This window comes from Lactuca sativa, chromosome 7 (genome assembly GCF_002870075.4).
Source record: "Lactuca sativa cultivar Salinas chromosome 7, Lsat_Salinas_v11, whole genome shotgun sequence".
Taxonomy (NCBI): Eukaryota; Viridiplantae; Streptophyta; class Magnoliopsida; order Asterales; family Asteraceae; genus Lactuca; species Lactuca sativa.
In genome coordinates this window covers 27636503-27660238 of record NC_056629.2, presented here as the reverse complement: position 1 = coordinate 27660238, position 23736 = coordinate 27636503, and the positions used below count along the sequence as shown (strand labels likewise).

The following is a 23736-nucleotide window of genomic DNA, read 5'->3' as shown; positions in this document are numbered from 1 at the left end:
GTCATCGTCAATACACAAATGTAAGCTTAAATAGACCTTACATTCATTTATACTAATGATTTACATCTCTATTAATCTCTCAATGTAATGTAGTTTCGTATCGACACCTGTGATACAAATAAACTGAGTGAGTCAGGTTGGGAAACCAGGTGAATATATAGAGTTTTCAATCCACAATAATATAGTTATTATGTTCAATCATAAAACAATTAACCCAACTTCTCATCCCCATTATCTTCTTTATTCTAAAGTATCAACCCTAAGAATCATCTATTCTTCATTCATTCATTCCTAAGGATTGTCCAAAGGAATAGACACAAAGTCCATCACTGTCAGGGTTTATCCAACAGACACTAAGTCCATAGTTGCCGATGTTAACTATTAGGCACTAAGTCCATAGCTGCCTGTGACATCCCCATTTTTACGGCTAGAAAAAACCGATCTTTGTTTATGCTTTATAAAAATCAGAGTACTTTTTTAATAAAAGTGTCGCGGAATTTGTCCCCAGAAAAACATGATAAATACGTTATTAAAACATTTTCGAAGAAACGTATTTTATTCATTTTACAACGTTTGGGATGTCATCGCCAATACAGGAACATAAGTATAAACAGAACTTACATTCATTTACACTAATGATTTACATCTCCTTTATTCTCTCAGTGAATTATGTCTTCGTATTGATACCTGTGATACAAAGAAAACTGAGTGGGTCAGGCTTGGGAGCCTGGTGAGCATATAGGGTTTTCAACCCACAATAATACATTTATTATATTCAATTATCAACAATCAACCCAAATACCCATCCCCATTATCTTCTTTAAGGTTTTACCCTAAGAATCGATTATACTTTCTTCATTCATTCCTACGGGTTTACCTGAGGAACTGGCACACAGTCCATTTGCTACCACGGTTTATACAATAAGTACTACGTCGCATAGTCACCAGGGTTCATACAATTGGCACTACGTCTCATAGTCACCAGGTCTTACACAATAGGCACTACGTCTCATAGTCACCTAGGTTCATACAATTGGCACTACGTCTCATAGTCACCAGGGCTTACACAATAGGCACTATGTCTCATAGTCACCTGGGTTCATACAATTGGCACTACGTCTCATAGTCACCACGGTTTACACAATAGGCACTACGTCTCATAGTCACCTGGGTTCATACAATTGACACTACGTCTCATAGTCACCACGGTTTACACAATAGGCACATCGTCACCAAGGTTTATCAAATAGGCACAAAGTCGCATCGTCACCAACTATTCCATCTACCCATGTTCTACCCAACATTTTTGTAGATATAAATACAAACACAATTTAAATCATTTAACACCCGTATAAAAACATCAATTCCAAATCCATCTCAAATAGATAATTAATATATAACACCTAGCACGTATTTCATAGCTAATACTTTATATTTATGTATTAGAAGAAAGTAACTATGCACTTACGCATATAAACAACAATATATATAAATATACACATAACACGTATTTCATAAAATACTTCATATTTATGTGTAAGATGAAAGTGACTATACACTCACTTGCTCAGAAGATGATCCGACAGCACTACGGCTTGCAGATGTAGCGCCTCTCCGCAGATCTGGAAGATCTTCACAAAAACCGGCTCCTCGCGGACAGGGCTTCGGCTCGGGAATAACGCTCTTCGGGATTCTCAGGGCTTCGGATCTCGCTTCGGGGCTCGGGAATGATACCGGGGTTTTGGGATATGATTGGCACGCAAATCGAGGCAAAACTTAGAGAGAGGGAAGAGTTTGAACAAGAGAAAATGGCTGATTTCGAGTTCTATTTATAGGCTGAGGGTCTGGGATTACGCGGGGCGTAATCTCAAATTACGCAGGGCGTACTCAGTACGCGGGGCGTACTTGGTTACGCGGGGCGTACTTTGACGTCACTGCATGCGTCGATCTGTGGCACTCGAGTATCGGTCAGGCAACTTGCATCCGCCTGAGTACGCGGGGCGTAATTGACTCGTCGAACTTCTAAATTGTGTAACTTTCGCATACGAGCTCCGTTTTCGACGTTCTTTATATCCACGCGAAGGTCAGACCATACTCTATAACTTTCATTTAGACTCCGTCGGCTAATTTTGACTTTTATTTTTATTATTTATTTTTAGAAGGCTGGGACAGAAAAACTTCGTTATAAATTCATAACTTCTTCGTTTGACGTCCGTTCTCGCCTAACTTTTCATCGTTTCGCTACTAACAACGAGATCTTCGATTCTCATTTAGATTGTTTCGGCTAAAAACCGCTCGATCTCAAATCGAGTATTCGGGCTGCATACCGCTAAGTTGAAACTTAGAAAAATCATAACTTCCTCATACGAAGTCAGATTTGGGCGTTCCTTTTATGCACGCTCTCGGTTTAACGAAATCTACGACTTTCGTTTAGATCGCTAAGGCTAAATATCGCTCTAACATAAATTCACTTTTTACGTCATTCAGCGTCGTGCCGGTTCTGTCGCGAAACTTCGACAGGTCATAACTTCTTCGTTATGATTCGGATTTCGACGTTCTTTATATGTACGGAATTCTTGTAACATATACTATAACCTAGTTAAGATTATTCATTCTAAATAATCTTCTATCAGAAACTCATTTTTGACGCTTATCGTCTTTAAATTGACTAGCCCTGATCTACGGGCATTACACTGCCAATGTTCCTTTATAGGGCACTAAATCCATACCTGCCAATGTTCACTTATAAGGCACTAAGTCCATAGCTGCCAGGGTTTTTAGAGTACATCTGGTGAACAAATTGTTCACAACACCTACAAGTTGTGAGCCTGCTAGCGTTCCACTGGACTGTCTAGAATAGTTTGTGGTCATCATCTATACTCTACTAGATGATTGGATCATCGCTTGGGTCAGGTTTCTCATAATCTTTCACCTCTCATCATCTATCATCTTTCATCTCTCATTATTCATCTCATCTTTCATCTACCCATCTTTACCCAATGTATTTATAGGTATAAAAATACATATACAGTTTAAATTTATAAAACATGTATATTTTGTTCATCCAACATAGATATCAAGAACACAGATAATATACACACATAGCACGTAATTTATATTAAATTTTTCATATCTATGTGTAAGATGAAAGTAACTATGCACTCACTTGTTAAAGTGATGACTCCAAACTTGGGCAACGTTTCGCTTTTAACAATTTTATTTTCCTTTGACGAAACCTAGTATCATTATTACTAGATTTTAGTCTTTTTACCGCGACTAATTATTAGTCTAGATTTATCATTAACTGGAAGGTAACTCACCTCAATTTCATGCAGTATCTGAACTGTCCTTGGTGTTGGGATCAACTCCTCTCAAACTCCTACACATAATAACCTCCCTTAATTACCATTTCATAGTCTTAACCCTTTCAAGGGTCAACTCAGGTCAAAGTCAAAGTCAAGGTCAACACCCTGGTCAAAGTTAACTTTTGGTTAAATTCAACATCTGGTTGACTCAACTCGCCTAGTTGGTCCACCGACTTGTCGAGTTCCAAAACCCACAACATTCTGGAACTTCGATCCTATTCGTCGAGTCTTTCAAGAACTCGTCGAGTTCTCCTTTATACAGAATCGAGACCTTTCGCTTATGACTCGTTGAGCTCATCCTTGAACTCGTCGAGTCCTGCTTCATACAAGTTGAAATGTTTAGTCCTGGACTTGTCGAGTTCTTCCTTCAACTCGTCGAGTTCTTCTTCATATAGTTGGGACATTGCCTTGAACTCGTCGAGTTCTTTGATCTTCAAGTCCATATTCACATCCATCTTGTTGAGTCCTCTTCTAGACTCAACCAATTCGATCAGAAACAGAAAAGGTTGGGGAGCCATAGCCCGACTCACCGAGTCCCCCAAAGTCCAAGTCTACCAATCGATTTTAGTCGAGATCAATGCATCCGAAACATAGATCTGACCTCCTAGGATCGATATAACACGTAAAGTTACAAACTTTACGTGCATGCATGGATTAAATAGCTCAAATGGTCCTAAAAAGAGGTTTATATGGTGCATGGGACTCTTATAGCAATAAATTTGGCACCTTTATACCATGAGAATCCTCCAAGGTTTAAGATCGGAATATACAACCCCAAAGATGCACACAATCCCGAAAATGGATTCACTATGACTTAGAAAAGGTAGAAACTATCCTTACAAGGTTCAAGATCTGAATATACAACCCCAAAGATGCACACAATCCCGAAAATGGCTTCACTATAACTTAGAAAAGGTAAAAACTATCCCTAAATAGAGATCTAAGAAATGAATAGTCAACGTATCAGCTTTATACCTCAAATGAGCTGGAAGTGTGCCACAACCTATGGATCTACTTGCTTTCTCTTGATCTCCCAAGCCTCCTCTTCCTTCTCAAGCGTCAAAGACACACAAATGGCACACAAAGCTTAAGAACACTCAATAATCGATTAGGGTTTCGTGAAGAGAGTCTGAGGGCGGTGGGGGCTGGAATGGAGGCCCTATAAGTTGCTTAAATAGGGTGCAAACCTTCAAATTTAGGGTTTCATCCAGAAATGTCTACTTGTCGAGTCGGGGCTTCCGACTCGGCGAGTATATTCTTCCACCCGCGTCCAAATTTAACCTCCACTCGACTAGTTGGGGCCTCCAACTCGTCGAGTCCTAGAGTAAAAGTGAAAAAATTCTTATTTAAAATACATACCAGGAACCGGACGTTACATGCATCTTGTAACACACATACACAAACACAATTTCTCTATCATTCTCTCTATCTCTCTCTTTCTTCATTTGTTAGGGAAAACTCATCGAATCCGGATCTACAAGACCACTGGCATCGACCATCTTCATCGGAGATAACCATTGTTGGTCGTCATATTCGGTCTCCCAACTCGTCTGAGCTAAAAACAACTGTTATCATACTTATCACTTCTTTCTTTAACACACAACCATCCTACCTCTCTCTCTTCATCGTGTAGCTACAAACACAATCCTCCTCGTCGATGATCACCATTGTCTGCCGATGGTGACTCTTCAATGGCAATCAAACAGATCGCTGCCCTTTTCTCCCTCTATCTCAAACTTGTAAACCATAGCTTCGGTCAAAAAGGGTGGTGTTCATCTTGTTCATCCATGGCATTCACAAATAAGAAATTGAAACCACCTCCGTATGTTGTTGTCGAGTCGGATCTGCAAATGGTTTTGATCCAAAACCATAGCAAGATCTGGAGAGACAAAGAAACATCAAGTTGGTACCCTAGCGTCGCCGTTACCGACGAATGATGCCTCGAAAACCATAACAGTACACCTAGCGTCGTTATCTTCATGTGTATAGATAGATAAATAGATAGATAGATAGATAGATAGATAGATAGATAGATAGAGAGAGAGAGAGAGAGAGAAGGTTTTCGATATGGGTTTAAGGTTTGTAATAAGAAGAGTGGAGTTTCAGCGAGAAAAAGAGAAGTTGGTTTACGGTTTGTGATGAGAAGGGTGGAGTTTCAACAAGAAAGGAGAAGTCCGGGGAGAAGGACGGCTTCTTCATATTAGTGGAGGTCCAGTGATGATGGAAATCTGATATGTCGATTTAGGGTTCCTAATATGTAATGTGGAGAGGGGGGGTGGGATAGATACACAACCTTTTTTTGTTATTGTAATAAAAGAAAAATAGGAAAAAATAACAATAAGAGCAAATCCATCATTTTAAAAAATTTTAAAATGTTTTGGACCAAAACTACAATAATTTCTTATTTTTGACCGGTGATATTAGTCTAAAATTTTTTGAACAAAATTAACAATTTTCAGCTATATACAAGATAGAGGTGCACAAAAATCGATCCTTAACTGGTCCTGGATCCGTCCTAACTCAATCCTTTTTTTCGGATCAGTCTTTTTTTGGACCGGTCCTTTTTAGATCGGTTCCGATCGGTTATTGGTCGATCCTTTTTCAATCCAGTTTTTTTACCGGTCTTTTCGATTTGGTCTTTTTCGAATCGGTCTCGCTTTAAACAAGTCCGATGCCGATCTTTTTTCGATTTGTTTTCGATTTTCGATTTTCCGATTTTTTCACTCCAATTGCCATATGGTAGCTTTAAGACTACCCATTGGGGGTTTCTTGGGAGCCGATTGTGAGAAAATTAACATTAAAAAAAATAAGAATTATGTGATACTTTGTGAACTAGCTTGCTCCCAGGCCCTTCTCTCATCTTAATTTGCAAAGGAGCCCATGGCCATCTTAATTTGCAAAGGAGCCCATGGCCACGTGTCTGTATTTATTAATATTTATTAGAAGGAATCAATTACATTTTGTATCAAAAACTAAATTTTGTTAATAAATCAATTTTATCTTTAATAAAAAGAAAAATAGATTGGATTGGGTTGGTTATGAGTATAAAATTTTAGATTGGATTAGATTGGGTTGCATATGTGAAAGAGAGAAAAATTAATTTTTTATAGAAAAAAAATAAGTTGGGTTGGATTGTTAACAGGATGATTATATTATTTCAACATTTCACCATCCATCAAGTAACTATATAATTATATTATTTCAACATTTCATAACTTCATATATACATATAAACTTGAACATATAAATAATATATTAAAGTTAAAAATTAGGTTCATAACATTATTCTAGCCGTTTGTATAATTGTCGTCGTTGTATTATTCTTGTCGTTATATAATTCTAGCCCAAAACAAATCAATAAAAATTAATTAGTGTTGTTGATGTGTTGCATTATACTTCCTAGCCGTTAGCCAATTCTCATGACTAATTAGTTTGAAGAGTAAAACAAATATTAAACCAAAGGCAAAGCAATTTGTCCCACATCATTGGTGGCAAATAAGACTGGAAAGGTGGAAGCGGCAAATAAGAAAGCACTATAAAATGGGAAACGAAGCCACAAGAGCATTGTAAAAATATTTATAGACCATCTTTTCTTTTCGAATTATTTAAAATAATAGTCTATTTTTTGTAATATATATATATATATATATATATATATATATATATATATATATATATATATATATATATATAGTAAGATCAAATGAGAACAACTAAAAGGTTGAGAACGCGAGAACACATCTGAACCATTTAAAAAACTAAATCTAAGGCTATTATCGAATGGGTCATTTATGTAAATTCTTAAAATTACAGGAATTAAATTGTAACTTTAAAACTGTCATAAGGGTAAAATGGTAATTGATTGTTTACCTATGTTTAGCAATTCCTACAATCTCTCTCTCTCTCTCTCTCTCTCTCTCTCTCTCTCTCTCTCGTCTCTCTCCCTCTACATCCCTACTTCTGCATTTGTCACAACCCTAGGGCATCCTCTCATTCCAGCCGCCGCAAATATGCCAAACTCATCGCCTCTCACGATAAACAATCACACCATGTGATTGAGCTCGTGAAGGGGATCATCGAAGAGGAGACCCGTGTCCTCGCTGCGTCAATGACCATGGAAGAAATTTTCAAAGGGACGAAGGATTTTAAGAAGGAAGTGTTCGATAAGGTCCAATTAGAACTTAATCAGTTCAGATTGTTGATCTACAATGCGAATGTGAAACAGATGGTCGACGAACTTGGACAAGAGTATTTTTCATATTTAGGGCAAAAAATCCAACAGGAAGCTGCAAATCAAGATAAGATTGATGTTTCTGAAGCAAAGATGAAGGTAATTTTATGTTTCTTAGGTTTTGAATGGTAGATACTCAGTTTCTGATTCACGATTGATTGTTGTTTAGGGTGAATTTGGATCCAAGCTTCGCCAAGGCTAGACACTTCAGAATGCAGCGAAGATAGACGTAGAGACGAAGATCATAGCGACACAGAGGCAAGGACATGGGGAAGAAGGAGGAGATAAAGGTGAAAACAGAGGTGAAGGTGTTTGAGAACCAAAAGGGAGGCTGAAGTGGCTGAAGCAAAAGCAGAGCTCGTGATGAAGAATGCAAAGTGGGCCAAGGATTCACAAGTTACAGAGGTGGAGTCGAAAAAGGCGGTGGCGCTCCGGGAGGCGGAGCTGCAGAAGGAGGTTGAGATAATGAACGCGTTGACTCAGACGGAGAAACTCAAGTCTGAGTTCTTGAGCAAAGCTAGCGTTGACTATGAAACTAAGGTAACAAAGATAACACAAATTAATCGAATACAATTAATCACCTATTTATCACGAAATTGAATTTCTATCGGTTTGATCTAAACAAAGGTACAAGAGGCGAATTGGGAGCTTTACAGAAAACAGAAGGTCGTTGAAGAAATTCAATACGAGAAGGAGAAACAAGCGGAGGCTCAGAAGGCGATGGCGGAGTGACACTCTACTCCCGCCAACAAGTCGCCGACGGTGAGTTATATGCAAACCAGAAGGTAATGATTCTCTTCTCTTTTCTTTTTATTTTGACTGTAAATCAATGAAGTTTAATAAATAGGTTTAGATGGGTGTTTGGGTTTGGTGGTTTGACAGAAATTGATAGAGATGAAAAGAAGAACAACGAAAATTCCTTTTTCTTTGTTTGTTTTGATAGAAACAAATGAAGGTATGGATATTTGGGTGTTGATATTTTACAGTGAATCGGTGGGTTTTTGTTTCTTGATCATCCATATCTCACAAAAAGATTTTATAATTATACATATTGATTTTACCGTGGAGTGTTGATTTTCTTTGAGTGTTAATCTTTGCTTGAGTGTTCAGGAGGTAGAATGGTTGCAATGGGAGGACCAACTGGAAAAATTTCTGAAGAACAGAGGCAAAGAAAGAAACACAATCCTAATTTTCGAATTTTTTGGTAATAATTTCTTGAAGGGGGTGCGTGAATGGTTGTATTTATTTATGAATAGCACGTGTATTCATTTATGAATAACATTGTAGTTATGTGTGAATGATTGTATTCATTTATGAATAGCATGTGTATTCATTTATGATAGAATGTGTATTAATTTATAAATAACAGTGTATTTATTTTGTGAATTGCAATGTATTCGTGTGTGAATGATTGTATTTATTTATGAATAGTTGTGTATTCATGTGAATGAGTGTATATATTTATGATTAGAGGTATTCATTTTATGAAAAAATGATAATTTTTACACTATTTTTTATTTCCAATTTATGAAAAATGCATTGAATTATTTGTAATTTGATGTGTTTTCATTTATGATTGGAAGTGTATTGATTTGGGATTGAATTTCTATTCATTTTTTTAAAAAACAAAAAACGTGAAATAGTAGAAAATAATATTTTTTCTAAGATTTTCTTTTCAGATTTAAAATAAAAGAAAATATTAATTTTTTTAGGTAATTTTTTTGAAACGGTCATAAATAATTTGTGGGAAAAATCATAAAAAAAATATTTATATATATTTCATTAAGTAAAAGGAAATATTAATTTTGTTAGATAATTAAAATCATTATCCCTAGATTTTAGGAAATCATTAATTAATATTTATATAAAGTTACTAATATACCCTTATAAAATGACTGGTCCAGAACTGTTCTCGCGCTCTCAACCTTTTAGGTGTTCTCATTTGATCCTCTCCCTATATATATATATATATATATATATATATATATATATATATATATATATATATATATATATATATATATATATATATATATATATATATATATATATATATATTATCAAAATTTTCATCATTATTACTTAACCAATCAAAATATTTAATGATGGAAATAAATACAGAAAAGGGTAAACTATCATTTTATTGTATAAAATTAATGGTAATTAATGTTTTATTAATCCGTATATTTTTTATCTTTGAACAATAATTTTGGGACGGAAGGAGTATATTCTTAAAGACTTTATGAATAATTGGGCTACCGAGTTATCTTTGACTTGTTGGACTCATCTGGATTGGATCCGCTCTAAAAAAGACTGGTTTATTTTTGGACCAGATTAATTTTGGACCTGTTTGGGATCGGTTTTGTAACAACGCAAATTTTCAAACAAATTTTTCATTTTAAAAATAAAGTATTTCCATTCAAAACAAGGCATAAATAATGTAAGTGTCATGTCAAATACAAATTGTCTAAATCCCAAGATCATAAAAACATCCTTCAGTGTGTACTGATCACGCCGACGCCTTCCCACGGTCCTCGGTAGTACCTGAAACACATACATAACAACTGTAAGCATAAATGCTTAGTGAGTTCCCCAATATACAACTTACGCACATGCGCCTTTCCAGGCCCTGACCTTCCGGTCCTCAACACAACGCCTTCCGGCCCATAACATAATCGCCTTCCGGCCCATCACATATTGCCTTCCGCTCCACATAACATACATAGCACATATAACAAATAACTTACCACATATAGCATACATATCACATATCATATCTGACCTTCCGGTCACACAGTCAAACCCTTCCGGGTACAGTATAGTGAGAAGACTCACCTCGTGAATGTTGAAAGCTAGCAAATCCTGAAATCACTCGTGCACAATCCGTCGAGCTACAACCTCCCTATAACATCACATATCTCTCATTAACACTTATATCTTCTAAGTGTGACTATCCCTAAGAAGTCAGACTTAGGTCAACTCTGGTCAACGGTCAACTCGACCGGACTCGGCGAGTGCCATGGCGACTCGGCGAGTCTAGACGTCCTCCAATTCTAAGAGATTCTCTTTCTACTCGTCGAGTATCCTCCTTGACCCGACGAGTTACTCCTGGAAGAATCGCGGGGCCACCCCGACTCAACTCGCCGAGTCTGAAGAACAACTCGACGAGTCCCAGTTAATCTTCAAGCTACTCGTCGAGTCTGTTCATCGAACTCGGCGAGTCCATGCCATGCAACCGCTCAAACTGCATCCTAAGGTCAGAACTGCTCCGACCATTCCTAGGTCTGGCCTTCCTAGGCTGATCCATCACGTAAAGTCCTCATTTCAGTGCTCATGATACACCCTAAGATTCATAATTTACATTTTGACCTAAGGCATAAGGATTCCAATCCAAAACCTTCATCAATTCCCGAAATGCACAGACATGGGACATTCTGGACCTCCAAGGGTCCCAATACAGGGTTACAATCGTTTAGGGGACTAGGGTAACATTCAATCTATTCACAAAAGGGTTCCATAAACCCTAATTCCATAATCACATCAACATAGCAGAGTATACTCGAATTCTTACTTGGATGATGTATTCTCTGTGTCCCCAATCCTCAGAATGTGACTCCCTTGCTGTTCCTTTAGCCAATCCCTTCTCTTCCTTGCACAACAACTCTTCTATAATCAACAATGGCCTATAATCCTTGCTCCAGATGCACACAATCGATTTAGGGTTCTTCTCAGAAGGCTAAAATGAACAATGACGGCCAATAAGTCCCTTTTATACGTCCCAAACCTGAACGGTTAGGGTTTTCGCTAAACAACGTAGACTCGCCGAGTCCATATCTGGACTCGTCGAGTCCAGTCGCGAACCCGCGACCAAGTCTGCGATCCTACTCGGCGAGTCTAGGCTCCAACTCGCCGAGTCCCCTCTTAAATCACCCCAAAAACATAATTTAACAATACCTGAGATTCCGGGCTGTTACAGGTTTTGCCATGTGTAACATTTTGAAGGACCGAGTAGGACTTCAGTCCACACTGAATGGTCTAAGACTGGACTACGACCAATTTAGTTCATATACATATTTTTAGGATCAGTTTGGACCCCACCTCTAACACAGTTCAAACTCCAAAACTTTTTAAACCAAAGTAAGTAGTGACAATTTTCAGGGATAATGTAAGAGGGTAATAACGTATCCTGTTTGTTCATTTTAGGTCTCTAACGTATTTTTTGTGCGTATTACACCATTAATGTTGTTATAACCGTTTACAAATAGTTCTTTTAATAAAAAGAAACCGGTAAAAGGGATTATTTCTAAACAGTTATAACAACCTTAATGGTGTAATACACACAAAAAATACGTTAGGAACTGATTGGTCTATATTTATAAAATAATAAATTGTACTAAATATGTTGAATTGATGTGTGATTGCCCAAAAATGTCACTACTTTGATAAAATGTTGAACATTATGTGCAGGCAACTACTTAGTGCTAAAGTGGTCGGAACCCGCAAGAAAAAAGAGCAAAATGAAGCTAACATGCATGAGAGACGAATTGCTAAAAGAATGAAGAAAAATGGTGCTGAGAAATTTGACCACTCTTCAATGTTTTGATCATATCTCAAGATCTAGAGCTCCAATTGACATGAATGAAGAAGTTTTAAAAACTAGACAAAATATCCTACAACTTTCATGTTTTGCGTTTTTATTGATTCTACTGTTTTCATCACCAAAAAGGGGCAACAAAGATGAAGGACGTCTTAGAACGCGTCTAAGACGCCCCCTAGGACGCCTACCCGTTTTAGGACATTTTCAAGTGCAAATCAAGGACGACAGAAGACATGTAAAACGCCCTGAAGGACGCCCAGACGTCCTATGTGACGTCTAAGACGACTACTAGGACGCCGACGTGGAAAACAACTCCAAAAATCAGTTTTTTAGCATCTATTTAAGGGAGATTAAACCCTAATTGACTTGGGACTTCTCCCCTGCGATTTTCACCAGTTTTGGAGGGTTCCAAACCTTCTCCAAACGCGTTCTTGGTCATCAATTTCCGAATCAAAGCCAAGAAATCATCAAATTAATTATCATTCAACGTTTGAAGATTGTTCAACCAACGAATCTACATCAATTCCATCAAGCTCCAGATTTGATTACTTCATCCCCAAGGTTTCATCGTTCTAAGTTGATTGATCATTAGACTTCATTGATTTTATGATTCCAAGTTGGTTTGTGAATTTTAGCATTATTTCATTGTTTATATTGAAGTTGTGTGTTTTGTTAATCATATGGAAGGCTAAACCACCTAGGTTACTTCCGGGAACGTTGTAGGATGTTAGGATGAACACGTTTTGATTATTACTTTTATTCTAGTCAATTTCAGTTATTGTTTCATTCTTAAAGTTATGATTTTTACTTATAGTAATTGGAGTTGTGTTTTCTTATTGTGTGATATTGCAACTAAGATAGTGTATTGTTAATTCACTAATCATTCTGAATTCAAGTAGTTTAGGAACTAAGATGATCAGTTGAACCCACACACATTCTTCCGAATTTGTAGTATTATATACTCAACATTGTAATAGGTAATCGTAGGACACAATATTGCCAAGCCACTCATTGTTCCTAATCCATTTAGACATAGGGAGTAAGACAAGTAGGAATAACGTATTGTGTGCCCAAAGTTATTTATTGCATGTTGATTGACCTTAGTTATGTTTTCATAATTAATTTGGAATTTAAGGGAAGATAAACACGTGAGTCTTAATCATCCAACATTAAACCTGACGTAACCTTGTTTTTCTCATTGGTAATCGTTTACAATATAAATTTTCTAGTTTTTTTATTTATTTAAATCTTAGTTTAATATTTTCCGTGACAATTGCAAGTATTAGTTCTTTTTCATTTACTACTATAGCACAAAGTTTGACCACAAACTCCTCGTGGATTCGACCCTACTTACCCTAGCTATCTAGTGTGTGTGAGGTTTATTTTTGACAGAGACAACGACCTCGATCAGGAACCTAATATGGATAAATGAGAAACGTTATTACCCTCCTAAGTCATTATCCCCGTATGAAATTATAAACCCCTATAGTAAATTTTTACTTTTTAAATAAGAAACTTGTAGGTCTTGGGGTTGGTAATTTGGATGCTTTTAACCTCGGTCTTCTTTATAAATGGAAGTGGCGGTTTCTTAATAACAAATGAGCTCTTTGGGTTAAAATTGTCAAATTTTGTCACGGGAAGGTGGTGGTTTCTCGGAGGATTCGAGAATAGGAACTGGAGGGGGTGTTTGGCAAAAGATTGTAGGATCCATTAATCATCTCCATGAGAATGGTTGTATTCCTTCTAATTCCATGTATAGAGTGGTGGGGGATGGGACTCAAACGAGGTTCTTGAAGGATGTTTGATGCTTGGATATTTCTCTTAGGGAGCGGTTCGGGAGGCTCTTTGCTTTGGCCTTTAATCAAGATGCTCGAGTAAGTGAATAATGGGATTCAAGGGGATGAAATTTTCATTGGCTTCGGGGGATTAGATGAGGGGCTGAATTGATCCAATTTGATTATCTTGTGGAGATATTAAATCTTATTCGCATAGGGGAAATGTCGGATAAGTGGTCTTGGGAGCTTGAATCGTCGGGTATCTTATGTTAAATCAGCACAAAATTAGGTTAATGATATGACGCTTCCTATGGGTAGTATGCCTACTAGGTGGAACCGTTTTGTCGCTATCCGTGATGTGGTTACAAAATCCAATTTGGCCTTAATTTGTTCTCTCTAGCTCCTTGCTAGAGGTTTTGTTTTGCTAGATGTTAACTGGATGATGCGGTTACAAAATCCAATCGAATCCAAACTTTTCTACTTTTTATTCTTTTTAATTTCAACAACTTTATATGAAATACATATATAAAAATAAATACTAAAAATCCTAAAAATATATATTCAAAATAATAAATACTAAAAATCTTAGGAAGGTAATAACGTTTCCTGTTTGTCCATTTTAGGTCCCTACGTATTTTTTGTGCGTACTACACCATTAAGGTTATTGTAACCATTTACAAATAATCCTTTTAACAGGAAGAAACCGGTAAAATGGATTATTTCTAACGGTTATAACAACCTTAATGGTGTAATACACACAAAAAATACGTTAGGGACCTAATATGAACAAACAGGAAACGTTATTACCCTCCTATGTCATCATCCTCAATTTTCAGTTATACATATGGATCACTTTTGCAGTTTAGTCCTTTGATAATATTGTTCCCCGGTCATTTACTTGGTGTAATGATAGACATAAGTCTAATCTTAACTGAGTTGATTGGAAACAAAACCCGGTTAGCATTATTATGTAACTTGTTTTGTGTAGCTCTTTGGTAGCTTCTTTTTAATTTATTTCTACCGTTCGAAAAAGAAATGTGTAAAACAAACATATATGTTTGTTTTTTCTTCATTCAACCTGAAAAGTAGAAGTCTCTTTTACAAAAGTTGTTTTCTAATGATGCCAAAAGACAAAGAAGCATATAATATAAGAATTCAACCTTTTTAGCAAATACATGATTGAATAAAGAGCAATAAATAATTTTTACTGCATGTTATACAAATTATAAGAACATAATTAAAACCATGAGCGACTGAGGGTATATAAAGTGGTTTGATGTTTTAAAAGTCGAAAATCAATAGCAAAATTTCATGTCTACTCTAAGCAAAATTGTACGATTCCAAATGCATAATGTACTGCATTATACTGCACAAAGTACAAGCAATTATATCATTACTACTCTCGGTTATACCAAATCTACTCTCGACTGAGGTTCAACTGCTTAGAAACACTAAAATAGAAGCACGTAGATATTGCGAGATATGAAACCAAAACAAAGGCTACATCTTTTTCCAAAACAAAAAAAGGTACAACTTTGTAATGAATAATGTACAAGTTATTTCAGCACTATTTTGCCATTTCCGCTCCAAAGAAAATACTATAAACCAACGTTTGCTTTTGAAAACTACAACCATATAACGAAATCTTTTATGAATTTTGCTTCTAATTCATATGATCATGCTAACATAATGAAATCAAAAAACTTGAAATTATATCCGATTTCTTCGTTTTTCATCGGTTTTTCTTTTTTATCGTAATCAAAATGTGGAAGGAATTGAGTTGATTCCTAACCACAAATAACACAAAAGATTGGATTTTGTTTTTCCTGGTTTTATTGTATACTTACAATGCTATTTGTGGATGAATTGCAGAAAACACAATGACTTGATAAAATCTTTCCCACAATGCTTCCTTCTTCAACACGAAGGTTTCTACTCTGCTTATTCCAAAGATGAACAGCATAACTCTGGCTTCGAATCTGCCTAAGTTTACACCTCAACCATTTTGCATCCGTCTCATTTTTAGCCCCACGAAAAAGATTCCGAACCCTGTTCCAGTTCACTGGATAAAAAGCTGATGGGGGTAGAATCGTAAAATTATATCCAGGCCTACCTTCAAGCCTTGAAACTACACGTGAAACCAAGTAAGGACCATTGTGACCCCATTTGTTTCCATTGAAAGTTAATGCGAACTCTTCGATAAACTTGTAAACCAATGGATGCATTTTATCGAACACCATGACTGCATTATTCAACCTGCTCCAGTTCTTTGAACCCAAATCCAATGTTTGAGCTCCGATTGAATTCTTTAACTTCGAGAAGCTTTTCAAAATCATAACATCGGTATCCATATAAACCCCACCGAATTTATATAACAAACAAAGCCGAAGCAAGTTCGATAAGTTTTGACCAAATGGAATGAACCCAGCATCAACATCACCTCTAGTTAACTTAAAAAACCATGATTCTGCCATTGTGTTCTTGAACAAGTAGTGTAAATCAGGCGAAATTGCTGTTACTCGAAACCCTTTTTCCAAAAATGGTTTTAGAATCTGGCGTCCTCTATTCGAATCCATGGAGTTTGAAAGGATTAGCAGACACCCAGTTGGGTGTGTGTTGAATACAGTTTCGATTGAGTGGACTTCTTTTTCACCAAAAGAATTCAATGGCGAAATCCACGTCATAAAGAAACGAACCTTGCAAGAAGTCTCATTCTTGCTAAAGAATTCCTTCACTCTCGCCCGGAAATACCCTCGCCGGAGCCGGTCAGAAGGCTCCAAGAAAGTCAAACCCTCCAAAAGTTTCTTCTTTTTGACCGGGAAATCTTCGGATTCGAAAGGTAAACTGTGAGATTTTCGCAGAAGGGGTAAATGGGTATTTGAGATTACAGATGGGGTTTCTTCTTTCACCAAGGATATACTCTGCTGCTGATGTTGTTCTACATCGTGCATTGAGTAAGGTACAGGGTTAAAGCTCGTATAATCTCCGGCGCCGGCCACCGTATTTCGCTGTAACTTGAAATGGGTTTTCGAGATTACAGATGGGTTTTCTTCTTCAAGCGCATACATCAAATTCGACAAAGAAGACGACACAGACACCAAGTTTCTTGAATCTCCGGCGATATTTTCCGGGTAAGGTATCATTATGGAGAAGATAGAAGCTCCATTGAAAGCAATTAACAGAAGCAAGAGAAGAGATAAAACAGCAACGAAAGATCTCTTCTTATTCTCCATTGACTAGTTCTCTGAAACCATAATCTTTTCTTTTGCTTCATGGTATTGTGTTTACGGAATATGGAAGATGAGCGTAGATGAGCATGGTTGAATTTGATGGCGGCAAACGTCAGAAGATGAAGTGTGTGTTTTGGTGTTGTATGTGTGTTTTGAAGTGTTTGGAACCAAAATTGTGTTGGTTTGATCAAGAAAAGTGGAGGGATTTCATTGAAGACAGGTTTGTACTTTAGCGGAAGAGAGAGAAGATCGATTGGATATTTTTAAGTCGTGTTGATCTATGGAAAGGGGCCACAGCCCACATGCATAGTTAGGTGAGGTGCAATAAACAACTTTCCCTTCCAATCTTTTTGATTATTTGATTATTCTCACATTCACACACAAACACAAATATAATTTGGTTTTGATTGACAAACATAAAAACATTTTTTAAAACATCTTTAATAGGAAGTTTATGTAGCCCCCTTCTTTAAATTCCAATAAAACTCGACTTTATCTTTAGGGATAATAATTTTATGAGAGTAACTAGTTTTACTTTTATAGGTTTTTATATATACATTGAATCATATATGAGGTTTATTAAATATGTACAATTTTTTTAATGGCTCAATATATACATGAAAACCTATAATGGCTAATTATAACCAGGTTTTTCAAATTGGAGCTTCTAATTCGTATCTTCCCAAATGACTTTGTGTATTTTTTTTATGAGTGAAATAGTGTTTGTGTATCCATATAATTTGATGATTTATGTGAATGAGATGAATACCTATAGCAACACCCTTTCCAAATAATCTTAAAAAAATTAATGATAGATAAAAAACAAAAATAAATTTAATAACATGTTTACAAAACTTAAAGTTAATTACATTGGCAATTCCTTATAGGGTTGTTCACTATTTGGATAAAACCGAATTGTTCAATTGGACAATTTGGATTGGACTATTTGGTTCGGATATTCAGATTTTTGGATTGGTTTTCAACAAAACCGAATTATTATTTTGAATTTCTGATTGGTTTTGGTTTATAAAATAAGAACTGAATAGTCTAAAAAAACCGAATAAATATTTATTACTTATTTATTTATAACATATATCTATAGTGATTTATTAATATTGTAATTTATTTTTTTAAATAGATTCAAAACGTTTCACTCGATAAAAAAACATTAATATGTATTTTCTCTCAAAAGTTTTCTATCTATAAAATATTTAACTATAATATATCTTCTTAGTAGTTGTTTATAAATTTCAAATCACAACTAAACAATTTGTTTTCGTTTCTTGTGTAAAGTTGGATAATATTATAATTATATATCGTTTTAAAATGTTTTGGTTTTTGAAAACCGAATTATAAAAATCAATCCAACCAAATTTTAATCGGATCGGATTTGAATTTAGTTTGGACTTTTCGGATCCATATTTTAAAAACCGAAATCAATTTGGATTCACTTAATTGGATCGGATCAAAATGATACATCCAAACGAACACCCCTAATTCTTTATCCCTTGACTTAAAAGGTGCTACTTTTTAAACAATTTTGTTAATCATTTAGTATCTATAAAACATATTTGAGTTTTTTATAATATAATTAGCATCGATCATTTAACAATATCTAATTTTATTCTTTTAACTTAATTTAATTATATATTTTTGTTATTTATTGAATATTATTTTATTTCATTTTAACTTAAATATCAAATACTAAAGTTGATGCAGCCATAAGGTTTTATTTACTAGTTTCTTAATTTTACAACTATATTGTGACATCATGTTTTGTGAATTAGCAATGACATGATGGGTTATAGTTGTTTTGTTGAAATTAGTTAATTGTATAATAAAAAACTCTTGATATGGTGGTTGACATGGTAAAGCCATGAGTAAGTGGTGTTATCTTGGAAAAGAACACGTTGCTAATTGTGATAGTCTCTCGCTTGATAGCCTATGTGTGAGGCTATGAAAGTTAGACTCAGTAATGTCAAATGAGTGATTATTAATATTGAAATGTAGCCATGATGATATATCACGTGTAAGCGAAAACAATATGCTAAAACAGATTTTATATGCGATAGTTGTGGGCATTTAATGTTTAGGAGTTAAACTAGACTAAAGCTGATGGAAGTACGATGCTCAAATGAGCACTTTAAGGGAACACATGGATCGTGTAATGCATTACACAGACCGTGTAATGATGTCAAGAATATATAAGCTTGGTAAATGAACTACATTGATAAATTGGGTAGTTTGGATCAAAACATGGTTCAACGTGAATTTGTGAAGCGTAAGCAGTATCACGGTTATTTTGGCAAAAGTGGCTAAATCGCTCAATAGACGTGGCACGATGACGCCTTGGTCGTGTCACGAAGCATAGGAAGTATCACGACTATTTTGGATCGTTGTGGACGCAGCGCGTTGACCGTTAACCGTTGACCATTTGACCAATTTGACTTTTTGTCAAACTTTGATGCACATGAAGTTTTGGGACTAAGGTTGTTGGTATCGATTGTTGAGATATGTCTAATGGTGAATTTAGGTTGTTCGTCCTAGTTGATTCATTTAATGTGAGACTTGGATTGCTAGCTTCAGGTGAGTTTTATCACTACATTATGTGTGACATTATATGTCCTTTGCGCGGTAGGACGTCTGTGTATTGTTATTGTAAGAATGTGTGACTAGGATTTGTTTGACCAATTAGACTAGAGTAGTCTTTTGTTATGATAACTGGAAGGTTGTATGATGAGATCATATGCCTTAAGATGGGATTATCGTTGAATGAAGATAGGGCGTGAGCCTACAAGCCCTATGAGATGATGGTGGAACGACGATAGGGCATGAGCCTACACGCCTGATGAGATGATGGTGGAATAGGGATAGGTCGTGATCCTATAGGCCTAATGGGATAATGATGGAACGGAGATAAGCCAGAGCCTATAGTCTCAATGGGATGACAATGAAACCATGTTAGACCACACGGCTACATGCTTAGAAGGATGGGGACATTATGATGAGATTGTCAGCTTGCAATTTGTATGCAAAGTATATGTAGTGTATTAGGGGAACTCACTAAAATTTATGCTTACTCGCAGGGGCGGAACAGAGTAGGGGCCAGGGAAGGCCACGACCCCCCTGCTTTTTTAGCCTATTAAGCAGTGAGTAATACAATTTTGTATTTCATGAGGATAATGAAACTTCCGTATTAAAATTTAAATCTTATAGTGAAACTTTCTGGTCTAATCTAAGAAATTTAAATCTTATAAAAAAACAATCAACCTACCTAATTTATAAATCTATGTGAACTCAGTCATTTGAAAGATTGAAACCCCTAAAAAATTATATGCATTTCACCACCGCCACCGCCCACCGGTTATTGTATTTTGTCTGGCAATATCTCTGTAACACCCGTAGATCCGGGCTAGTCAATTTAGAGACGATAAACATCAAAAATGACTTTTTTATGGAAGATTATTTAGAAGGATTAATCTTAACCAAGTTGTAGTATATATCACAAGGTTTCCGTGCATATAAAGAACGCCAAAATCCGAGTTATAACGAAGAAGTTATGACCTGTCGAAGTTTCGCGACAGAACCGGCATGACCCAGCGCGACGTAAATAGTGAATTTAAGGTAGATAGATATATATCCTTAGTGATCTAAACGAGAGTCGAAGATTTCTTCGATAGTAGTCCAACGATAAAAAGACAGACGAAAACGGAGTTCAGATGAAGGAGTTATGAATTTCGAACGGAGTTTTCCTGTCTCGGCTTACTAAAGATATTATATAAGTAATATAATTATAATATATTAAAAATAAAGTCAAAATTAGCCAATGGAGTCTAAACGAAAGTTGTAGAGCATAATCTTACCTTCGCATCGATATAAAGAACGTCGAAAACGGAGTTCGTATGCGAAAGTTATGAATTTCTGAAGTTCGGGGCGCGAAACCCCAAAACTGTCAGAGACCACGACGTGGCAAGCAGTGCCACGACGTGGCAAGTCTCCTGAAACCTCCGGGAGTCCCCCAGATGCAACTTGGGATGATGCATGCAGTGACGATCAAGCCCATGACGTGGAAAAAGGTTCCACGACGTGGCAAGGGCCAGTTTTTCCCTATAAATAGATTTGAAGGGCCAGCCGAGTTTGGTTGCTCATTCTCTCATCTCTCTCCCATATTACATCGATTTACGTGCAAATAAGTACCCCTGACGCCCTGGTATCAATCCCAAGACCCGAAGCAAGTTCCGAAACCCGAAGATCCCGAGAAGAAAAGAGTTTCCAAGCCGAAGCTCTGCCCGCAAGAAACCCAGTGTGTGAAGTGATCCCGGTTTCACCGAAGAATATCTACTTGAAGAGCCGTAGTGTTGTCCGATCATCTTCTGATCAAGTGAGTGTGTAGTTACTTTCTTTTAACACATAAATATTAAGTATTTGCTATGAAATACGTGCTATGTGTATACATATTGTTGTTTATATGTGTGAGTTTATAGTCACTTTCATCTTACACATAGATATGAAGTATTTTATGAAATACGTGCTATGTGTATATATATTGTTGTTTATATGTGTGAGTGTATAGTCACTTTCATCTTACACATAGATATGAAGTATTTTATGAAATACGTGCTATGTGTATATATATATTGTTGTTTATATGTGTGAGTGTATAGTCACTTTCATCTTACACATAGATATGAAGTATTTTATAAAATACGTGCTATGTGTATATATATTGTTGTTTATATGTATGAGTGTATAGTCACTTTCATCTTACACATAGATATGAAGTATTTTATAAAATACGTGCTATGTGTATATATATTGTTGTTTATATGTGTGAGTGTATAGTCACTTTCATCTTACACATAGATATGAAGTATTTTATAAAATACGTGCTATGTGTATATATATTGTTGTTTATATGTGTGAGTGTATAGTCCCTTTCATAAATACGATTATAATACAAGTATTGTTTGAATGTATTAAGTATATGTTTTGGGTGAGTGTGTGGTCACTTTCTTCTAACACATAAATATTAAGTATTTGTTATGAAATACGTGCTATGTGTTTATATATTGTTTGTTTATTTGAGATGAGTATGGAATGGATGAAGTATATAGGTTTTAATGAGTTAAACTGTATGTATATTTTGTATATACGAATATGTTGGGTAGGACATGGGTAGATGAGCTCCGTGAGTATGGATCAGATCAAGAGGGTAGTTTTAGATCCGTGAGTATAGATTAGATCAAGAGATTGGATTTAGATCCGAGAATATGGAATACGAAAAGAGATAAACTTGTTATTAATCCGAGAGTATGGATTAAGACATAGTAAATTGTCCCTAGTCCGGGAGTATGGATTGGGCACAGTTTAGATCCGGGAGTATGGATCAGAACAAGATTTAGGTATAGTAAATTGTCCTTAGTCCGGGAGTATGGATTGGGCACAGTTTTAGATCCGGGAGTATGGATTAGACCAATAGGTAAACTTGTTATTAATCCGGGAGTATGGATTAAGACATAGTGAATTGTCCCTAGTCCGGGAGTATGGATTAGGCACAGTTTTAGATCCGGGAGTATGGATCAGACCAAGAGATTAGTTTAGATCTCGGAGTATGGATTAGACCAAGAGGTTAGTTTTAGGTCCGAGAGTATGGATCGGGTGGAGAGATTAGTTTAGATCCGTGAGTAGGGATCAGATAAAGAGGAAAAGTTTAGATACGAGAGTTTAGATCGTGGCGTTGTGAGGATCGATGGGGTGGGATAAGAGTTGCTTTTATATGGTGAAATTATATAATTTTGTATGTTCTATATATATTTATATGATATAACATTGTGGGATGAAAACCCTATATGCTCACCAGGCTCCCAAGCCTGACCCACTCAGTTTAATTGTATCACAGGTATCGATACAAAGCTGCTTTGCACTGAGAGATTAAAGGAGATGTAAATCACTAGAGTAAATGAATGTATGTTCTGTTTATGCTTATGTGTCTGTATCAGAACATGACATCCCGAGGTTTTATTATTTAATGAAAATACATTCTCTTTGAGAAATGTTTTGATAAGTTTTTTATCATATCTTGTTTTGGGAACAAATTCCGCAACCGTTTTCTTTAAACGATTACTCTGATTTATAAAACAAAGCATAAACAAATCGGTCTTTTCTGACCGAGAAATCGGGGATGTCACAATCTCAAAGGCTGCAAAAGCAAGAAAAGTAGAAAACCATTTAATTATTTTACATAGATACTAAAGAATTCGAAAAAACTTTTCTCAATAGTTAATAGTCACACACGTTATTGTATTTTGTTAATAAGAAATTAAATATCCTCCTTTTTGTTTCTACATATCCTCCTACCCAATGAAATGATGATATGTGTGACATTTAATGCTCATTTAATTAGATCTAATGATATTTGAAGATACTAATATGACACATGTCATCATTTAAATGGGTAGGAGGATTGAGCAATTGAGAATTTATTGTTATATTGTCTTATTTTAGGTTGTATTTTTGTTAAACTAATTGTTTTTTTCAA

General features: G+C 35.9%; 1 protein-coding gene and 1 pseudogene across 1 annotated transcript; one reads left to right on the top strand and one right to left on the bottom strand.

Annotated features, from left to right (window-relative positions):
* The first annotated feature begins 5056 nt into the window (after window positions 1-5056).
* Window positions 5057-12199, top strand: LOC111903991 (flotillin-like protein 4; annotated as a pseudogene).
* A 3252-nt stretch (window positions 12200-15451) lies between these two features.
* Window positions 15452-17475, bottom strand: LOC111903977 (uncharacterized). Its single transcript, XM_023899752.3, has one exon. It carries the CDS (start codon window positions 17199-17201, stop codon window positions 15801-15803), a length of 1401 nt encoding a protein of 466 aa, XP_023755520.1. The 5' UTR covers window positions 17202-17475; the 3' UTR covers window positions 15452-15800.
* Between the last annotated feature and the right edge of the window lie 6261 nt (window positions 17476-23736).

Bases quoted from the DNA above. Each gene is read 5' to 3' on its own strand.
- LOC111903977 (XM_023899752.3), bottom strand. From the start codon at position 17,201: ATGGAGAATAAGAAGAGATCTTTCGTTGCTGTTTTATCTCTTCTCTTG.